Source organism: Gymnogyps californianus, chromosome 1 (assembly GCF_018139145.2).
Source record: "Gymnogyps californianus isolate 813 chromosome 1, ASM1813914v2, whole genome shotgun sequence".
Lineage (NCBI taxonomy): Eukaryota > Metazoa > Chordata > Aves > Accipitriformes > Cathartidae > Gymnogyps > Gymnogyps californianus.
In genome coordinates, this window is record NC_059471.1 from 1,174,830 (window position 1) to 1,192,854 (window position 18,025).

Consider the following 18,025-nt stretch of genomic DNA (forward strand, 5'->3'; position numbering starts at 1 on the left):
AGGGTGGCAAGTTAAAGCCCCCAGCATAAACAGCGGTGTCACCCTCCCTGCCTGCAGCCTGCCCTGGGGTGGCAGGGACAGGCAGGGCAGGGACAGGCAGGGCTTGTATGGGCTGGGATGGAGAGAGCCAGGCAGGGAAAGGATGCAGAGGCAGGGATGGACAGGCTCAAGGCGGGCAAGGGACAGGCAGATCAGGGACCTGGACAGGCAGGGACAGGCCAGGTCAGGCAGTGGTGCCCAGGCAGGGATGCACAGGCAGGGCACCTAGGACTGATGGGAGCTGAGCTGGAGAGGAGGTAGCTCCCCACACCCTCCAAAGGGGTCTGAACCCCGGCAGCTCACCTCAACAGCCCAGGGCACCCCCAGAGGCTGCAGCCCCATGGCCTCCTGCCCTCCCTGCCACACGGGTCCCCAGTGTGGGGCCACCTCATCCTCCTCGGGGTGGTTTCTCCACCCTTGCGTGTGTCTTCGCCCAAGCCTGGCTCCAGGCAGCCCCGCGGGGCATTGGCACTGCACAGCCCGGGCAGATGGGGAAGGACGTGTTTCCCACTAATCTGCCCCAATCTGGATTATTTTTCAAAATAAACCTGCTTCCCCAGCTGTTTGAAGCAAGTTTTTGGCATGCTGGGGACAGGTGGCATTCTGGGGATGGGGGAGAAGCTGGCAGGGGTGGAGGTGATGGAAGGGAGAACGTGGCTGCTGGGTGTCCCCGTGCCACCAGGCTCCCATCGTTTGCTTGGACAGCGGGGACTAGAGCATCTTTGAGGTGGTTTTGGCAGCGCATCACCCGACGCGCAGGGCTGGGATCATCCCACAGTGCCTTACTGGAACTTCTTCACTGAAGTTTTCCCCTATCAAAAGCCACTAGGAAATAACTTACATTGAGGGACATGGTGTCAGCCCCGAAACCCATCTCTCCCTACCCCATCTCCCATCCAAAGCAGAGCTGGGATCTGCTGTAGCTCCCGTCGGGATAGAACAGCACAGAAAATGCCTCTGGCCACGGAGGTCCAGGATGACCCATGTCAGCCAGTTTCTGGGGGTTGGGGGGTCCCGCAGAGAGCCAGGGTGAGCAGGATCAACCCAGGGCAGATCAGTATTGGTCCCTCATCCTGCATAAGGATGCGCCGGCACAGATAACCCCGCAGAGCCGCTCCATCCTCCCAGCACGTTTCCCAAGCACTTGCCAGCCTGACATTTACAAATACCTATTTTTAGATGATCTTCATCACTTCTAATGGTTCAGGCTCCTCAGCCTCAGAAGACACATCCTCAGCTTGGATGGAGACAAAACCAGTTCCCTCCCTCCCGTCCTTCCCCTCCCTGCGGTTTTACACCGGTGTGACTGGCCCCAGCCTTGGTAATGCTGCCGTGTTACATCTGCTCACAGCTCCGTTCCCTCCCCACCATGGTAGAGTTTGCACAAACCTTCCTGTTTCAAAGGAAGCCCCTGAGAAGGACCTTTCTGTGATGCCCTTTTGGGGGAGGTTTCCATGTTCTTCATGAAGAAGAACCCAAATCATCTCTGTAACGTGTAAGTGGAGAACCTGCGCTTCAAACCCATGGAGATGCTGCTCTGCATGGGCACGGTGAGCCCCAAACCCACAGAGATTCTGCTTTGCATAGGCAGCATCAGCCCCTTTCCATCCCCATTCCCTTCGGGATGGCCCAAACTGACAGCCACTTGCAGCCATCTGGCTCAGGCTTGAGAGAGGAGAAGAGCTGGGGACCACAAGCACCCCAGGAGCTCAGCTGGGTCCTGCCCAGCTCCCTGTCCCTTGCAGCACGAGGGGACATCCCTACAGTGCAGCAGTCACTGGGTGACATTGTGCCATTGGGGTAAGCACCCTGAAGGCTGAGGGGACCCAAGGTTGCAGCGATGGTCCTGGGGGTTTCACCTCCTGCCCTGTCCCTCTCAGCTCGGCAAGAGGGAGAGCTGCCCAGGCTGCCTGTGCCTGGCACGGCGGTGGCACCGAGCAAGAAGCATCACTGCCGCCCCTTTGCCGAGGACCCCGTATCCCACTGGTCAGTCACCCACAAACAAGGTCCATCACCCGTGGGACCAGAGCTGGCGCTCAGGGGACATGGGCTGAATTTGGCTGTACCGCTGGGCTTTTGGGTGGGGTTTCTCTCTTGCTCTGTGCCTCAGTTTCCCTTTCAGGGAGCAGCACAGTTGAGGGCCTCCCCTTGACCCCAGGGACCGGGTTTTGGGGGCTGCTGGCCCCGCTCCAATCTCAAGTCCTTTGAAGGGACTTCAGGTGCGCTCCACCGAGTCCACTAGAAAGAACTGAGCCCAAGGGACAGGCCACATGGGCTGGACTTGTCAATTTAAATGTTAATTTAGTAACTAAATTAATTACCAACATGCCAAGACCTGAACGTGAAGCCAGGCACTGCTGTCTGCCGGGATGCACCAGCCTCCAGCGACCGTGGCTGCTCCCAGCCTGGTGTCCCTGGGTCCCGGTGCTCGGCCAGCAGCACAGATGAACCCCAAAGCTTCCACGCGATGCTCTGGTCCCCCAAACTGTGCACACGTGCCCTGGAAGAGGCTGTGCCGGCCCGGTCATGCTGTTCCTGGAAGAGATGTCCCTGTTCATCAGGGATAAGGGCAGCAGAACCCGGCCCCGGGGTCCTCCCCTCTCTGCTGAAGCACGCCCGGCTGCTCTGCACCCCAGCCCCAAACCCCGGGGGTGCCCAGCCCGTCCTTTGGTTGTCCCCGCACCTTGGGAAGGGTGCTGGCAGGCCAGCTGCAGCACCCACCGGGGCTCCGGTCCCTCTGCACGGGCTCGTGGTGACATCCAGCGCCGGTTCCCGCAATTACAGACCGATGGAGCCAGCGGAGGCTCAGCCATCGCTGACCTCTCCGGGTCCTGTCCCCCCCCCGGTCCCTGCCCTGCTGTGTCCGTGGGTGATACCGCTGCTCCCCTCACCCCCGGCCCAAATAAAGCCCTCCATCTCCACGTCCTTCTGCTGTTTTCTCATTTAACAACCAGTTCTGCAGGTTTCAGGGGTTACGGTCAAGTCTCTCCCTGGAAAGCAGCATCCATTGCGCTGTCAGCGCAGCACGGGGGATAATTCAGAGCCAGTTCTGGTGAGCTGGCAGGAGCAGCACAGCCCCGGTGTGCAGCAGGGGGGCTCTTCAGCCTTGGCAAGGAGAAGAAAAAAAAAAAAAAAAAAAAAAAGCCGACGATTCACATGCAGACCCCCCCGGGATGAAGCCTGCAGCCATCGCTGGAGGAACACGGGAACCCTCCTGGACACACTGCTGTGCCCCCAGGAACCATCTTATATCAACCCTGCCAATGCTTTAAAGTAGCCTTAAAATATTAAAGCCAAGCTGGGGTGAAATCGACTCTTGTCTCAGAGTTTAACAGTGAGCATAAGAACCCCATAAAATCCCGAGCAGAGGGTGAGCCCCTGAGGAGAGAGGGACCAGCAAGAGGAGGGTCCCCCTCCCTCACCACCTTCCCCGGTGGGACTTTCTGTATGGAGCTGAAACCTTTCTGTTGGGTGAGTGTCACCCCGGGTTGGACCCTCTGCTCTAGACCCGCTTCCTTACCTGCACAGCACCCACCTCAGCTCACCTGCAATGACAGCCGCTCCTCTCCCCCGGTCCCCTTTCCCCCGCCACGGGCTCACAAAGGGACCCTCTCGCCCCCCTCACCTGCTCCCTTCTAGGCTGTTGCTTTTCCCCGAAGCAACTTCATCCCCCAAAACTCCAGCCTCTCCTCATTCTGGCTTGTGCCCGCCCGTCCTATGGCCCCAAACATCCAACACTCTTCCTGCCTGCTCCGTGGTGGCATCAGTGGTGACTTCAGGTCACAACTAAGCCCGTCAGTCCTCGGTGCTCTGCCCTGGGAGACCTTCAGTGCTGAGCCCTTTGGAAAGGGCATCACAGTTTGACAGGCGAGATCTCATTTAGCGTCATCAGAAGGATGAGCCTCTGAACAGCTTCTTCAGGGAACGCTGTTGTTCCTGGGGCTTTAGGTATCCACATGGCACACGGTCAATATTCCTCCCACACCAAGTCAGGAACAGTTATCCACCAGCTCAGCTTTTGGGGCAATAGTGTTTGACTAAAGACCACCGAAGAAACATGAAGGATTGCTACTACGAAGAGAGTATTTTATTACTTATAACACTTCATTCAACTAAATCCACATAGCAATACACACAGAAATTCTTCAGAAAAGTGCAAATTCTCACTCTGTATTTGTAATATGCCCTAGTTTTACAGAAGAACAGACATCGGGTAAACAGGAGTACAGGTCCAGAACTCCCCAGGATTCTAGACAAGGAGAACGATGCAACTTCAGGTACTTCACTCACCTCGTACAAAGCTACTCTTGCGCACGCAAAGGGCGGGTGAGGATGGAAAGTGTCCTGGGTATCAAGATGGACTCTAACCATCCAGGCGTCACCATGGAAAGAGCCCCCCCTCTCTTACCTGGGGAGAGAGGAGGGCAAAAAAGGGGGGGAGGTGGGAGACAAAATGAAGTGATGACAATATTAGTTTCAAAATTACAGAGAACATCCAAGTGCTTTCTGAAGCAGACCACGTTCCACCCTGCCCCAAGTGCCAGAAGCCATCATTCCACCTTGTGGCTTCTCCCTCAATACTCTGATAGTTTCACACACACACACACTCCCTTTAATAAGACAGGAGCTGAAATCCCTAATACTTCAGGAGCCAGGCAGAGAGGGGGCACAAAGTGCTACCTGAGTACCGCTAAATCAGGGAATAACGCCAGAAATTTCAAGACGCGGGTATCCTCCAAGCAAAGATACAGCAACAGCTTGAGATCAGTCAAGAACTGCCCAAGGCAGGTAAAGGAGCCCCAGGCAGTGTGTACTGCATGCTGTAACTCACCTCGACGTCTGAAACAGAAACACGTAGAAAATTAATTCTTAATTTACTCTGCGGATGACACAAATAAGTATTTCCCCTCCTTAGAAGGAAGAGCTGGGTATTTAAAATTAAGGAAATGAGGAGACCTACTCAGGAAGATCCCAGCTCTCCCGCAGCCCAAGGGAAACCTGGCTCCTTCGAGTTGCACTCTGCTGGGGATGCAAGCGAAGGGAAGGGCAAGTGAAGCAGAACTGGCTCGCCACCTGAACAGGACACCGCGCCAATGGCAAACACAAAGCAGGGGCTACGCTACTTTGGGCTATAGCTAGAGTTGTGCTTGAAGCTTCCAGTCAAACATGCTCCCTCCTTCTCTTCCGTGCAAGAGTTTATGATTCACTCATGCCTTTAGAGGTGCAGGAGGAGAGACATGAATAGCACTTGAAGCTAATTAAACCACAGACTGGACTCTATATCACAACTAGAATAAAAAATTCGGCTCCAAGCTCTGTATTGTAGACATTCAACCTTGCCTGGCAAGTGTCCTGTACTTACAAAGGTCCTATCCTAGGCCCACGGAAACACAACATTACCACATATCTGAGCGAGACAGAGATGAAGCCTGTCACATCAAAAAAGGGAAGAGACAAAAACAAGCCCCCCTAATTTTATCAAATGCTAAAAACAAATCATTGGCTGTACGATTACAGTTTAAGCAAATGACTTGCTGTAGACCAACCTTTGAAAAGGCATATTTTAACTGGAAGCGCCTAGTAAACAACATCCACAGCGTACTTTGATCTATTATCTGCTTCCTACTCAAGTCTGAGAAGCCTTTGTTCTTATCTGAGAAGTAGTAAAGAACAGCTGACAACTGAAAGGAAGTTGTGCACAAGCCCAACAAACTCTAACACAATGCATAACAAAGTTACAGGGCGATGAAATAAGAGAATTCCAGTCCTTCACAGTAACAGAAGTAAGGGAAGCAAGATCAGAGGGAGGGGATAAAGGAAGAGTTCCACAAATGGAACAGTATAAATATAATCAAACAGTTCAAATACAGTAGGAAAACAACGGTAGCAGCAGTTTAAAAACAGCAATAGCTATTATACCCTTAAAATACATTCAACACATTTGTGCCTGTTGCTGTCATTCCAAAAGCACTACTACATCTATAACTTACTGCTCAAATCTATTTACGAGAATCCCAGATACTTAACTCCCCGAATTTGTTTTTTTATTAAAGATATTTAGACTATGAACAGCTACCAACTTCTAAGAATGCTGATTTGAAAACATAATCACGATTTTCTTCCATACTGCATTTGTAACACTTGCCTACTGATATAAAGCAGATCTCTCTGGGAAATTGCGGATTCCTGCTCTTTGTAGGAGCACAAAGTTAACTCACAAGACGTAACTCCTAACGCTAACTGCTACAATATACACACAGCTGGCCTCATCACACACGCTACGCTTTTTACAGTGTTTACCTTTGTTCAAAATTATGTTCCAAGTCACTTGTTCTCTTCTGTACTACTAGTAGGCTATTTAAAAACAAAATCCAAAACCACCTAAGGCTTTAATCTGCCGCCAGCAGAACAAACGGCAAGACCTCCTTCAAATTCAGTGCAGTCGGGATCCAGATCTGCACCTTTTCGTGAAAACTGAAGACAAAGCAGCAGTCAGAAATGCCTTCACACCTTCCGAGACCTACCCAGCACTGTACACTAACATGAGCGTACTCTAAGTGTAAATGCTTTCACCCATTTTCCTTACCACATCAGTCAAATGTACAATCACGGAAAAAGAAAAAAAAAAAAAAGAAAAAAAAAGGTTTTTGGCATTAGATACATTTCACTCAATTGCAGAACAATTTGGAAATATTTTCTCTTAACATAAAAAATAAATAAGTCTCAGTGGCAAATAAGAATTTGTGCAACACAGACCTTCTGCAGTACATGTACATTCATATACAGCAAAATACTTATCCACGGTTATAGTGCAAAGCTGCTGTCAGCATGAAATACCCAATACCCGCACAGACACAGAAAACTTGGTGCTCTTTAAAGCCATCTAGATGCAACACATACAAAAACACTCTGCAATCCTACGGCATCAAGCTGTAAGGGTATAATAAGAGGGAGGACAAATTGAGAGATTTAACAATAGTGGCAAAACAATGGCTTTAACTTAAGTGCATCTTAGGTTCTTCTCATGTAACCTTCAATACAGCGGTTAAGTGTTCAGTTTTATCTATTTCTTTGATTTAATTTCTGTAAAGTGATAGCGGGGAGGTGTCCACAATATCACTGACTTTATTCTGAAGGCTTATATTAGGAATTTAGTAGCTCACATTAACAAGTTTTATTCTCAGTTAATCAATATGCAGTTTTTCTTTTAGTGTTGTTTCAGTTAAAGTATCTTCCACAGCTTTTCTGTGCCAAAAACATGGCTTTTATTTTCTGAAATCCTAGGTGTCTACCTGAGAATTTCTGTATCAGTCTATTTTTTGGAAAAATGATTAGCAGTATCACTTTCTACTCAAGCAAAGGTAGGAAACAGATAATGGGAAGTTGTTAAAAATTTGCCCTAAAAGAGAAAGAATACTAGTATTTGCAAACTGCTATTCTAACAGAAATTAGCTTATAAGGCATGACAAAAAAAAAAAAAATCATGATTTAGTAACTAAAAAAAAAAAATAATGGTGTCAGCATCTCTCCTCCACTGTCTTCCTTTTTTTTTTTTTTTTTTTTTTTTAATACCCAGACAGTATGAATTCAAGCCATCAAAGCCAAAAAAGCCACTAACTGGAATTTTCATACAAAGTTACTGAATTTCTGAAACCTTCATTAAAAAAAAAAAAAAAGAAAAAAGCTTAAGACCTTCCAGAGATGTGGGACAAAAAATGGTTACAAAGCCTATAGTAGTTAGAATGGGCAATTTAACCAAGGAATGAACAAGTTTCTACTCCTTTGGAAGCCTCAGAAAGGCACTACGGAATACAAAACCCAGACTGCAAGTGGAACTGCATGTGTTGCCACTATTGTTTCACTGTCAAGTAAATATTTTAAGATACACACAGGAAAGATACAATGCACCAAGAGCACCTTTAAACAACAGAAGGATACTTAAGTAGCTGAAAAATATCATATTGAACAACTTGCCTAAACAAGAAATGCTAAGCACTGAACTCTACTTCAACGCTTTTGGAAATTAAGACCTGTAACGATACCTACATTCACGCACAACAGCTAGGAAGAAGCAGGCTTTTTTTGTCAGTTTGGAGTGATCGCTTCCTTCAAACACTACGACTACCCGATTTTAAAACCTTTTCATACAAACGGTATTGGGTACCTGAAATTAGTTTAAGACAAGATCTAGTGGCTAAGATCAGCTGCCTTAAACCTACTAGGGTAGTTCATTTGCATTGGTGCGGGTTAATTAGTCTTTTGGTCAAAAGGACAGAAAATTATAATAATAAATTCCATCCTTTTCTCTCATTTCCTCGCCTTATCCCAATTTTCTAGCCCAGACTTTGGTGAAAAGCCTGACAAAAGAATGCTTCTTCTTTATAGAATAAAAATGTAGCTGTTTAACACACATACACACACGCACACATATTAAACTGAGTTCTGTTCTTGGTTCCTTTGTTTCACATGACGCAGTGCAGGCAGTCACTTCTTTGAACACCAGTTAGAGGAGATCTAAGCAGAGCGCCAGATCAGTCCATTCTTATCAGGTTCAAGAAAATTCTCAATCAAAGCTTCAATAAGCTTCTGAAGTTCTTCTTCCAGCACGCTTCTGTCACTAGAAAGAGAACAATACCGTGTCAGAGGTTTGATAAACATCTATGTTAAAAAAAATAAATAAATAAATAGCAAGATCTGATGTGATGGGCTAGCTCCGTTATGTTTCCTACCAGCATCAACGTGTAGAGACTCCAACCTCCTTGCTTTAACAAGCTACTTTTCGGTAGGGACTATTGCAATATTAATTTAAATTAATTTAATTAAAGAAAAAAAAAATCGTCGCCACTAGAGGGCTCTAGGCTAGCAGAGGGGACGCAAGAACTAATGACTGCAAAACCAGTGCAAGACTGGTCAGACACAGACTGTAAAGGGATTAAACAGTAAGAATGAGCTACTAACAGAAGAGGTAGATACCCTATATTCTTCTCTACACGGCACCCAGATGCCCATCTAGGGTATCTGATTGTATTTTGACTAAAGTGCAATTTAAGGGGATTGAGTAATCAGGCACAGTGTCACGGCTCACGAGAGGACACAGTAATATACTGATCCTTTCCCCTATTTAAATGCCCAGACCTTCATTTGAGCAAAAATAAAACATCCACATGCACAAACATTAATGCATTGCAACACTCCTTTAAAAATGCCTAATCCCTCTTCTACCCCAGAAGTCTCACTGGAGGGAGAGGAACTCAGTCTGTTTTTAACACAGAATAGGCAAAACAGGCTTATTTACATTTGCTTTGTTCATTTGTGGAACTGGCAATATATCATTGCCCTTCAGGTCACCACTTCCTTTTAAAGAAAACACCCAAAAATGCTGCAATAAAACTGACTTTCCTGATGTTCAGCTTTTAAGAATAATCAATAAACAGCAACTCAAGAGAAATATTTGCAAAGCTATTACGGAGAGGAATGCCTTTTGAGGTTCCTACAGACCATTTTATGCCTTGAACCAGGGAAGCTTGAAAGCTTTTCAATTTCATGTTCCAGATAATAATTGCCATTAGCCATACGTATTACTCAAATTAAAGGTCGATGTATTTTTCTGACTTACCAGAATGAACAGCAGCAGAAGCCCAAATGATGCATCAAAGCATCCTCAGGTACTTTGTTGCTCTCCCCACTACTCTTACTTGTCTGGCCTTCACTTGTGTTACGATTAGATTAAGGGCAATATTTCTAGCATTGATTTCTTCCTTGTTGGTGCAGCCGTTTGCCTCAAGTATATCTTACCTTTTCTTCAGCATTTACACCAAATGGTACCTTGCCCACTCCCAGGTTTACGGAAGCATGTTCTAACTGAAGTGAGAATTTCCGTACCCATGTAACAAAGAAGTGCATTCATGTGCCAGACAATCAGAAAGCTCTCTGACCAAATAAACACAAGCTTCTGGCAAGAGCTGCCATTCAGAAAACTGGGATGTAGAACTCCTACCACTTCTCTGACCTGCTGTTATTCCATGGTCAATTCAGAACAAATTAAAAACATGATTCAAAAGATGGGCCGTACCTGTGTTAATACACTTCATTTAGCAATAAATTATGTTTTAAAGAACACTTCAGCAACCTGTGGAAAGCTGTCGAGGCATGGATCTGTGTAGCTCCTCACGTGCACATTTTACAAGCAGAGGCAATCTACCGCTCACTATCCACTGACTGCCTAAATCTGACCAAAACATTCAGTGATAAAAATACGCTCCCCCTGAATTCCTGCCACTAAGTAGAAATAAATACCGAATCAGAAGCCTCTGTTATTTTCAACTCTCTGCTCCACAGGAATGTTGGGACACGAGTGTAAAAGGAGGGATACTCATGCAATTTAGGTTAGGAATCCAGTTCAAGAGCCTGCTTCTCTCCGTTAGCTACGCTGAGAACCTGGGCTCCTTATTTGCACTCCTGATTTCAATGGTGTAAACATACCCTGTATTTTTTTTTCCCTTTTAAACTGGGAGAAGCTCAATCCAGGTGGCTGTGAAAAGGGGACAGACCTCTTGTAACTATCCAGTAGCTCAGAGCAACACAGCAGATTCCCAAATGCAACAGGAATCCACCTGGATTTAAGAATACTTGCCAGCAGCAGCACAACTTCGTCACTTTTTAATTCTAAGTGAATGAGGAATTGGGTTAATAAGAGAAGTCTCCTACTGTAGCAGATGCTGAAAATTCAATTCTTTGTTTTCTCCACTACAGAGAGGATCCCTTATGAGCAGGAATGTGTGTCACTCTGGCCAGTTTAACAGGCTGGAACAGTTAGCTGAGGCTCAGGTCTCCAAGGAGGCAGCAGAGGAATCCCCCACCAGGCAGGGAATCAATTCCTGCGTACTGACCTTTCAGCCCAAAAGCATCTGGCAGCGTGTGCGTGCAGACCTGCTACTGACCTCTGTTCGGGCAGCGCGCACATCTCTGCGTAGTACTTGATCTTCGGTTCTGTTCCACTTGTCCGAAGGGTGGCAACACAACCATTTTGAAATGTGAAAGTGATCATCTGACTGCTTTTACTCACTGGCAGCACCTACGTAAACAACAACATTTTATTACAGAACACCCCAACTAACACAGAAGTAGGGTTTGTTTGTTTGTTTTTAAAAATACAACATTCACTACATACAAAGCTAAACAAACATGCTCAAATCCCCTGCAGTATACATCCACCAGCCAGTGCAACAGACTGGAACAAGTCATTTCAGCCTAACAGGCATACCCAATCAGACCCAATATTTCAAGATAACGGGACTGCCTCTTACTCCCATTGGGATTCCAACATCTGGAAGCCTGCTAGACAGCTTAAGAGTTGCAGGAGCATCAGGCCCACTTCAACCAATGAAGTTCATTCATTGTTATATCAAAATAGTCAACACAATAGCCAAGCCATTTCACATTTAAGCAGTTTTCTCCCCAGTAAATGTTGTTAAGCAATCTTAATAGATGATGGTAATTATACTGCCATCTTAGTTGACATAGTACATCTTTCTGCATAGTTCTTGGTGTATTTAACTTTCAGTCTCTTCAAAAACAGAACCTCTCCTGCAAAAATACTTTGTAACTCACCGATTTCTTATTTGGCTGGCTGCTATCATAGCCAGTGGTAATGTCTCGTACATGTAATATATTGTAAATACCACAAAGTTTTGGGTAAGACTGAGGGGCATCAAAGTTCCGAAGTTTCTCAAATATCCTTTTGATAGTAGGAGGATCATAGCACAAGAAATAGGAAGTCTTTGATATGTGATATCCATACCTACAACAAGCAGATTAACATTTTCAGTTGTAAGATTTGGAAGTTTTCTGCACATTTGGTATCAAAGAAAGCCCCTGCTTGGAAAAGCAATAACAGAAAAAGAATGCAGTTCTCACAGCTGTGGAAACAGGTATTTATAGGCAAATGTTTGGACTCAAGCAGATTTCACTGCATTACTCAGACCATCTTAAGCTATTTTTAAATTCAAGCAAAGGTTTCAGTTCCGAAGAAATAAAAGCCAACCATTTGGCTAAGTGCAGCCTTGGTAGGCCTCAGGAAATTAACATGCAGTATCATTCCCACACCATCAAAAATTGTCTGCCATAGCCACACGAGCAGCCACAACAACAGATTATTTCAACCACCTCTGAGGAAGGCGACTGATTATTTCATCCAAGTTAAAACTATCATCCCCAATCAGACCTAATGCAAGCACTTACTAGGTGCAGCAACCATGTTTGCACCTTGGAATTTAAGTTGTTCTTCATTATATTCCACCCACTTCTCATTCTACAGAGACCCTTCTCTGCAGCTTAAAAAATTAAGCGTGACTGGAAGATTAATCCTTCCGTTATCACTATCATCGACAGCTTTTCAATCCAGCTGTGCAGAACTGTTTTTGCTACGGCTTGCATATGACAGAGCAAACCCCTGACTGCCGTAGAGATAAATGCTGACCATCGTTTGTGCTTCCTCGTTCCAAGTTTAAGGGCCACACTCTTTCTGCTGGGCCAGCAGGAAAAGGAATAGCATATATGATTTGCTGTAACTGTGCCACCAGTTCCGTTAAAGCACAGGAACTTCTGCTGATGAACTGGGCTTATCACAGTACATGACTTAATTCTGACATAAACTTGTTCCTTGTTTTATTGCCGTGAACTGTGTCCATAGCTGTTGAATGCAGGCCATTCCTTTAACCTCTGTTCTGTTACAAGTCTCTGCAAGAACAGCATGTGATCTTCTAACAATCCCCAGAGCATGCTTAAGTGAAAATAGTAAGCGTTTAAAAAGAGGCACACAGACCATAACTAAGATATAGCTACCCATCAGAGGTAAGAGAAGTAACATAACATGACTCAAATAAGAGAGGAAAGTTTGCCCTGGTGGATCCATATGCAAAATTCTACTCTTTCACAATTTATTGCGCAAACACGATAGAAAGGGCCTCTTTGGTCCTTTGGGAGATATGGTATTCAAGTGGTATCTGTAATACTGAAGACTGTAGTCCATCATAGCATCAGAAAAAACAACTTACAATGAGAAAACATCTGAGGGATGCATTAAAAATATTTACTAGATTATTCCCAGCTCCAAAATAGTTAAGTAGAACATACTAATGAAAAATACAACTTACGTTTCATATATCTCAATGAGTTTCTGTGCTAGTGTTAGGTTCTTGCCCTCCAGGTAGGTTGCCATTTCAGCTATGACCACAGCTGCGCTTACACCATCTTTATCCAACACTGATGTGCCACACATGAAGCCTAGAAACAAAAAATTGACCGTGGAAAAATAACCTGACATACTGTTACACTGATTTACTTGATTGAAGTTTTAACCTTTTTCCTGTAAAAGAAAATTGGCCAATACATGTAAGCTGTTTTTTATTACTGCACATGCATTCCCCTTTTCTAAGAAATCTAATTAACTTAGGGGTTATAGGGCTGGAAAGATATGTGCTATAATCAATTAATTTCAGATTGATAACATCAGCTCTCTGAGGAGATCTCTCATATTACAGTGCTAAACATAAAAATTTGCTATTTTTGTGCAAGCACACCAATACTGCAGAGTCTTGCCAGTAATCTGAATCAAACTAACCCAGACACAGCCTTGGTAACCCATAAACCAGTGCTCCACAGGACTGCCAAGACGCCTTCTTTCTGAAGGGATGCATGAGCAAGATCTTAACTCCTTATGGTTAAAAGCTTCTTTAATTTTATGAATGAAACTGGCATGGACACACACCCTCTTCAGCGTGTGCTTCACTTTCAAATGCCGTATTATATGTGAATATGCTGTCCCAGAAAGCTGCCATTTATCCTAAGAAGTGGAGAGTTCCTACAGCTGAAACATTCACTACACAGTTGTCTATACATCAGTGGTGTCAGCAAGATTACCAAGACAAATAGAGTGCCCAAGGCAAGGTCAGCAGGAATATTCACACACTTCCATAAGGTATTTAATGCTATTCCTGCACGTCTGGATTCCTCACATATTGTTCTGAAGTATGAGGGGACGGTGTACAGTTCCCGGAGGAACTGCAGTACTGGTGCGACGGACAGCATGACCGAAGCAAGCCACCTCCTAGTTCCACACAGCCATTAACAGTGAGCCCTCACAGAGAGGGCCTGTAAGATATTAAACTGATTAAGACTAGATCCTATGCTTAATCTCAGCTAAAAGGCCACAAAGCAACAGCAGTTTGGCTCTGGCATCTCAGGACTTTCAACCTGTATCAGAACAGGTTTGTATCAGGAAACTGCACAAGCACAATACCAGAACCAGAAATTCATATCTCATTTATTATGACAGTTGGCAAGTTGATTTGATGAGAGCAAAATACCCATACTAGTAACTACAAGAACAAAAATAAAGTACTTGTGTTTCGTTTCGTAACTAAGACCATTTCTTTTTAGTCGCATTTCCCCCCCACAGTGCATTTCCCCCCCACAGTCCGCAACATTTTAAAGTGATATTAACATACATACCAATAGACTCTTCAAATGCAAAGAGAACTTCTTTTCCGTTATCTATGAGATCTTTTACTCTACTTCCAATCCATTTAAAACCAGGGAGTGTTTCCTGAAAGGGAGGGGGGAAGAGTGCATTAAATACACATTTTCTATTTAGTTTCAAGTCAAAGAAGAAAGTGTAGCCACTATTCCCTTCACTTGTGGGATGCTTCAGACTTAAAGAAAGGAAAAAAAAAAAAAAAAAAAGATGATGCATTCTGAATTTTAGGTCAATGGGAAAGACTGTTGCAGAGTCAAAACACTAAATAAGGACAATTTTCTGATTTTCTTGAAATAATTTCCCTGAATTTAAATCTAATCAATTGACAAACAGAATAGGGACAGTAAAGACAAACATTAGACAAGTCACATCTTCAGTTTAGATTATGAATCTAAGGCAGAGTCACTGGACAGCATTTTACTAGTCAATACTCAACTAGGACATGAATATCAAATCAAGGAGTAAAGCGTACTTGAGAGACTGTGGTTATCTCTGAGATCAGATAAGATCTTCCGTGGTGCTTATCAGATGAGACAACAGTACAAAGTTATTCAAAAGGAGAAGTCACAGAAATATAAACAGCAATTCTGGGTGATGGGAGGGAAGAGCACTGCTTGTGCTCTTCAAATCATGCAAAAGCAGTCAAAAGCTTAGAAGCCGTCCTTCTTGGAGAGAAGGAAGGTACAAAGAGGGGAAGCTTTTAGAGGAGACCAAGGGGTTCTGTAAATTCCTAGCTTTTTTTTCAGTCAGATGTGTCCCTTTCCAGGGAAAAGAAAAAAAAAAAAAGGAACAGTATTTAGTGAGATAATGAAATTCCCTACAAGGCAGTGATATTCAACCTGATTAAGTATATCTGGACAGTCACTCAAAATGGTTTTCAGAGTTGCTTTCTATTTTAGTTCCTCATTGTTTGGCAAAATATTTTTTCCTATCGCACGTGGATTTAATTACGACATGTATTAAATAAGACCTGGATCTTTGTATGTTTGTGCTAAGCTTTAGAGCACTTGCATCTCTTACGGCTAACATCCAACAGTCTCAGAAATCAGAGCAAGTACTTAATTTGAATGCAGGACCTAAAAATCATAACTGTCAGTCTGCAGGGGCACTCCCCATTTTCTTTTTTAGAAAGTCCTTAATAAAACTACATTAAAGATCTGAACGTAAGAGTTCCTCTGTCTGTCACAACTTGAAGTAAAACCAAATTTAAAACCTACTAGTGATCTGGGCACCTGAAGGAACATCGTGTAACCTGTAAGTGTTTGTTACAAATCCATCAAAAAGTACTCCATTTTTGTAGTAAACACACCAAGTTGCACACACTTTCATTCTCTCACACAGAAGAATTATCTCTAGGAAAATAACCAAGACAAAGGCATTTCTCTTATATGTAATTCAGGTTTTCACTTGTTACAGCCTCCTTGCAGCTTTGCTTAAGTTGATCTCACAGTCTGCATTCACTGTGAATGAGAAACACCGCAGATGCTGAAAGCAGCCTTGTCTAGGTAAAACAGCATTCTCTGCAAGTCGGAACACATTAAAAACTCCCAGCCAAAAGACTGGAAGTCATCTGTCTGTTTTTCATTTCGTAAAGTCATAAGGGGGGGCGGGGGGAGGCCTAGGCGGAGAACATGGCAATTGGATTGTACTCTCCCAAGGCGACATCATAAAAGCCACGCTTACTTCAAAGTGAAATCCCTCTTTAAGTGCAATGGCCCTCAAAATTTTCGAGGAGACTGTGGTCGCCAACATGTAAACATTCTTCACATCAGCATCTTCGGAGCAGTTTTCCTTCCAGCAAGAAAACATCCACCACCCAAACAAAGCTGCTAGCTCGTTGCCAGTGAACACCTTCCAGCAGCCACTGCAGACAGGACAGAAAACGTAAAAGCTTTTTCAGGTTTCCCAGGAGCATCCACTCAGGGGGAGATGTTTTCTGCAGTCACTAGAACAACAGGAATCTGAGCACACTACTGACAAGCTGCTCTATACAAAGCCACCATACTAACAGGACGCCACATTTATCATGTCTCCATGATTTACAAGCCCAGTGCATTCTATTAGCAAGCAAAGATACCAATTAAGTATCCTTACTGTCAAAACAGTTTAGGTCTTTTTAATTTATCGAACAGAAGAATAGCAGTCTATACATTGCAGTCAGGCAATGCCTGCGCAACTGCGCATTACAGACAGTTACTTACACAACGATCAGAATTTTGGCCTGTTAGTGGGAGAAAAATAATTTCTATTCAATATGAAGAAACCAGGGGGGGGAACAAACAAAAAACAAACAAAACCCCCACAACAGCCAACTGTCCCAAGGTAGAATTTGTTTGCCTAATAGAAGTGAAAAAACAGTAACAACAAGATTTTACTGTCTTTAGCAACCACTCAACTTTTCAGTTAAGTTTTATTTGGCCATTTACTGTAACACTGGTAAGTATTTAATCTTTTCTGAGTTATCAACTGATTTTATTCAAAATACATTATTTCAGGTGGAGCTATACCAAAAGATGAAGCTAGCAAGAAAAATACCCAAATAGCTAAGTCACAACAGGAAAGAGTGGGCTGAAGGTGTGTGCCCGTGTACCATTTGGGGACATTCTGCAATTTTCACTACCTCTTCTGCAGAAAGAGATAAAATAAAAGGCCTCATCACTTACTCTTCCTGCTGTTCTGCCACTGCTAGTCTATCTGCGTCGGGATCAGTAGCCACTACTACTCTAGCATTTTCTTTCTCCGCAAGCCTCAGTGACAACTCCTGCTCGGAGAAGAGGGAGGGGGAAAAAAATAAAATCACAAGAGCAAATAAACCCACAGTCTTCCTACTTACATATAACATGCAGTGAAAGAAAATCTCATATGGATTGCCCACTGTATTAACACAGCTGAAAGCCAGGTACTCCCTGTTCTCTTCCTTGATTTGTTTTTCAACACAGTATCATATCCAAACAGAGGAAAGCTCATAGAAGTCTGATGAAGTAGAAACAAAAATACCAGCACAGATTCTCCTTCTTCAGGATTTGGGCATTTGACAGTAGAGAAGTCTGGATCTGGATCTTTTTGTTCAGGTACTGGAATGGGGGGCTGAAAGCCAAATGCTTTGAAAGCCAACTGCACGTAGTCATGTCCAACTCCATGAAAAGAGGTATGAACAAACTTCAAATTTGTTTGCACATTTAGCTCCCTGAGAAGGAAAAAAGAATTTCAGTAAGATTTTAGCTATTTAACAAGACTACTTTCACATGGGAAAGCTAAAGCAAAAGAAAATGCAATTACACTTTGTACTATTCTGCCGATTTCTGCATTAATTTCAAAGAAGGAATGAGTGAAAAGTGCTCATTTGGACTTTCACTAGAAATTGCTGGTTTAAAGCTTCTTCTCCTGGAAAATGAGATATTTACCTTCTGCTGAATCGGCTGAAAGTCCCTCAAGGATGAACTGTTAATT

The 18,025-nt window shown here is 44.2% G+C and overlaps 1 protein-coding gene across 2 annotated transcripts in view; it reads right to left on the reverse strand.

Moving 5' to 3' along the window:
* Window positions 1-7,982: 7,982 nt before the first annotated feature.
* The window catches only part of PGM2L1 (phosphoglucomutase 2 like 1), a 55,439-nt gene continuing 45,396 nt past the window's right edge, over window positions 7,983-18,025 (reverse strand). For both annotated transcript variants that reach the window (XM_050903569.1, XM_050903561.1), the window contains exons 7-14: window positions 17,573-17,762; window positions 17,239-17,336; window positions 16,259-16,439; window positions 14,551-14,644; window positions 13,194-13,323; window positions 11,650-11,839; window positions 10,980-11,113; window positions 7,983-8,656 (exon numbers count right to left, since the gene is read on the reverse strand). In XM_050903569.1, the coding sequence (XP_050759526.1) occupies window positions 8,554-8,656; window positions 10,980-11,113; window positions 11,650-11,839; window positions 13,194-13,323; window positions 14,551-14,644; window positions 16,259-16,439; window positions 17,239-17,336; window positions 17,573-17,762 (1,120 nt within the window). In that variant the 3' untranslated portion in view covers window positions 7,983-8,553. The remainder of the gene's footprint in view (window positions 8,657-10,979; window positions 11,114-11,649; window positions 11,840-13,193; window positions 13,324-14,550; window positions 14,645-16,258; window positions 16,440-17,238; window positions 17,337-17,572; window positions 17,763-18,025) is intronic.